The sequence below is a fragment of the Dinoponera quadriceps genome, unplaced genomic scaffold (genome assembly GCF_001313825.1).
Source record: "Dinoponera quadriceps isolate SergipeBrazil2010 unplaced genomic scaffold, ASM131382v1 scaffold1393, whole genome shotgun sequence".
Classification (NCBI taxonomy): Eukaryota; Metazoa; Arthropoda; class Insecta; order Hymenoptera; family Formicidae; genus Dinoponera; species Dinoponera quadriceps.
In genome coordinates, this window is record NW_014555459.1 from 1 (window position 1) to 3,657 (window position 3,657).

Here is a 3,657-nt window from a genome sequence, read left to right on the forward strand (position 1 = left end):
CGGTATATATTTCTATAACCCTAAACATGTCGAGTTTTGTGCTTACGAAGTACGATTTGCGAACTGCATTGGTTTTTTGTAATTATTTAAAGAAACCTGTTGCAGAATCGCATCGAATGCTTGTCGAATTTTACGGTGAACATGTTCTTGGTAAAACACAGTGTTACGAGTGGTTAAAAAAATTCAAAAGTGGTGATTTTGACGTTAGAAACGAAGAGCGTGGGAAACCACCGAAAATGTTCGCAGACAACGAATTGCAAGCCTTATTGAATGAAGATGATACTCACACTCAACAAGAACTCGCGGATGAATTGAATGTGACGCAGAAAGTTGTCACAATTCGTTTGAAAGCCATGGGAAAGATTCAGAAAGTGGGAAAATGGGTTCCGCATGAACTGAGTAAAAAATATCAAAAAAATAGATTAATCACTTGTAAAATTCTGCTCGACAGATGCAAAAGAAAGTCATTTTTCCATCGTATCATGACAGGTGATGAGAAATGGATATATTTTGAAAATCCTAAGCGTAAGAAATCATGGGTGAAACCAGGCGAACCATGGACATCCACTGCAAGACCAAATTGCTTTGAAAAGAAAACAATACTTTGTGTTTGGTGGGATCGGAAGTGTGTAAACTATTATGAGCTGCTAAAACCTGGTGAAACCGTTAACACTGATCGCTACCAACAGCAAATGATTTATATAAATCGAGCATTGCCTAAAAAACGATCGGAATATGGAAAAAGACAACACAAAGTCATTTTGCTACATGTTAATGCCCCATCACACACAGCAAAACGGGTCAGGGAAACGATCGAGGCGTTCAGTTGAGAAATACTAACGCATGCGGCTTATTCCCCAGACTTGGCTCCGTCCGATTATCATCTATTCGCAACAATGGGACACGCTTTCGCTGAACAACGCTTCAATTCGAATGAAAATGTACGAAAATGGCTCGATAACTGGTTCGCTTCAAAAGAAGAAATGTTTTTTGGCGTGGCATTCATAAACTGCCGGAGAGGTGGGAAAAATGTATAAATAGCAATGGACATTATTTCGAATAAAATATTTTTTATCATTTTCGAACAACAGACGTGTAACTTTTACAATAAAATTTCGGTTTCATACTTTTACACCTGGTACGCTCCCTATTTCCCCCGAACCATCGTGGAACTTTCGTCCAGCTTCCCGCTCCCCGTCATTCAGACTCCGTACACCAGGCCTGTCTCCTGCTTCATAAATTTCGTCTGATATTCCTTCATTAAACCCACCTACCTCTACCTTCTCACTAAATTACTTACACATATACACATATCCACACACGTGATAAAATTGTGTCGATAATATATATATATTAGGTGAAGTAAAAAGTTCTGATCGCTTTTTCGCTTTATTTCGACGATGAAATTACCATAGTAAGGATTATCCGATTGCGACCAAATATGCGCCGTTTTGTTCGATAACTTTTGTCCATTTTGAAGGCAATTTCATAATTCCGCGATTGAAGAAGTCCTCGTCCCTATTGGTAAAAAACTTGACCAGCTCATTTTTACAAGCCTCTCTTGAGGCCAGTTTTGTACCATCAAAAAAATTTTGCAAATGCTTGAAAAGGTGATAATCGTTTGGTGCCAAGTCTGGATTATACGGTGGGTGCAATAGAACCTCCCATCCAAGCTCTCGGAGCTTCTGGCGCATCGTTAATGATGTGTACGGCCTGGCGTTGTCTTGATGGAACCCAATACTCTCCCTATTGGCAAATTCTGGCCGCTTCTGATAGATCGCCTGCTTCAATCTGGTCAGTTGTTGACAATAAAGGTCCGAATTGAGTGTTTGGCTCGATGGGAGCAGCTCATAATGGATGATTCCTTTCCAATCCCACCAAACACGCAGCAAAACTTTCTTGGCCGTTAATCCGGGGTTGGCGATCGTTTGGGCCGGCTCACCGTGATTGGATCAAGATCTTTTTCGGCTGTTGTTCTCGTATGTGACCCATTTTTCATCACCAGTTACCATCCGCTTCAAAAATGGATCGTTTTCTTTACGTTTCAGTAAAGAATCGCAGGCATCAATTCGGCCCAAAAGGTTCTTTTGCGTCAATTCGTGTGGCACCCATACATCGAGCTTCTTCTTAAAACCAGCCTTATGCAAATGGTTCCAAGCGGTTTTTTGGCTAATCTTCAGTTCCTGGGCAATGGAATAAGTGCTCACATGCCGGTCCGACTCGACGATTTCCATGATTTTATACACATTTTCGACGATTGGCCTACCAGAGCGTGCCTCATCTTCGACGTCCATATTACAAAAACGGAATCGTTGGAACCACCGCTTTGCTGTTGCATTCGATGCTGTATTGGGTCCATAAACAGGACAAATTTTTTTGGCCGCCTGCTCCGCCTTTTCACCTTGGTCGTAGTGGTAATGAAGAATGTATCGAATTTTCTCATTTTTTACCTCCATTTTGGAACGCGGTAACACACAACTGCCTTGACCAAACACAAAACTGTCACAGAACTTTTTTTGAAGCGTAACGTCACCTTTAAATCGACGTACAGTATGACCCGATGCGATGTATACATCGTGAGATATGGCTCACTAAAGACATCTAGCGGAAAACGCTCAGAAATTTTTTTTCACCTAATATATATATATTGTCAAGCGTCCACCACACTTTGAGTCCGCGTCGGTGGCGGGACTCCTTTGCTCCCGTCTTTAAGCGGCAGCGGATCCACTTCGGCTAGCTCAATTCACTTATTATCTTTATAGCGAGTCGAAATTCTCGCTATTCCGCGTGGTAGAGCGTCGTGGTTCTTTCGCGTCTTTCTCGATATTAGCGGACTAGTCGGAGAGGAGCCGAGGGAGACAATAACTGAGAGACCGATTAATAATAGAATAACAACGCTTTAATTCTATACGACTCAATAGAGATAATGTCTTTCTCCTGCAGATTAGCGATCATATGGTGTGACGTTAAAATTCTGCTGTTTAATTGGCCTGTGTCTTTCGTGAACAGGCAGCTAACTTCCGTATCCCAGGAGATTCCGTAACGTTATCAAAGAGAGCGATATCACGCCTTAGATCTCCCGCGAAAAGTTTGCTAGGCGGTGGATCTGAGCCGCTCGACGGCAGCTAAAATACGCGCATCGTTTCAACGAGCTCTCTTGACCGGCGCCGTTACGCAAATCTCGCCGGGTTTAGTTAAAAAAATTGAGGTTACCTTCATGTGGCTTTCAAATAATTTTTCAAGGTCAAAATAATGGTATCCTCTTATGGTCTCCTCGAAACCAAAAACCTTTGTCTGAAAAATTTTTCTCTCCCAGGCTTGGTTTTCGGAATATTCGACTGGGTCAATTAAAATGGTCCACCTTGTATATTGTGACGTGGCGGCTCGGAGCGCCCGTCACAAGGGCGAGGGCCCTATCGCGAATCGAGTGGCGCGCTCCCGTGAGCGCAGAATCTAAGCGACAAGTTTGTTTTTTTTTCTTATGTTAGCGGAAAGCGGAGACCGCGCGCCTCGGGCGCGCGGTAGCGGTAGAGGCGAGCCCCGCGCCCCTGAAGGATGNAATCGAGTGGCGCGCTCCCGCGAGCGCAGAATCTAAGCGACAAGTTTGTTTTTTTTTCTTATGTTAGCGGAAAGCGGAGACCGCGCGCCTCGGGCGCG

At 43.5% G+C, this 3,657-nt stretch overlaps 1 protein-coding gene across 1 annotated transcript; it reads right to left on the reverse strand.

The window, feature by feature from the left end:
* Positions 1 to 1,952: 1,952 nt before the first annotated feature.
* On the reverse strand, positions 1,953 to 2,456 carry LOC106744313 (histone-lysine N-methyltransferase SETMAR-like). The gene has a single exon (XM_014618983.1). The coding sequence runs from the start codon at positions 2,454 to 2,456 to the stop codon at positions 1,953 to 1,955; it is 504 nt and encodes a 167-aa protein (XP_014474469.1).
* Between the last annotated feature and the right edge of the window lie 1,201 nt (positions 2,457 to 3,657).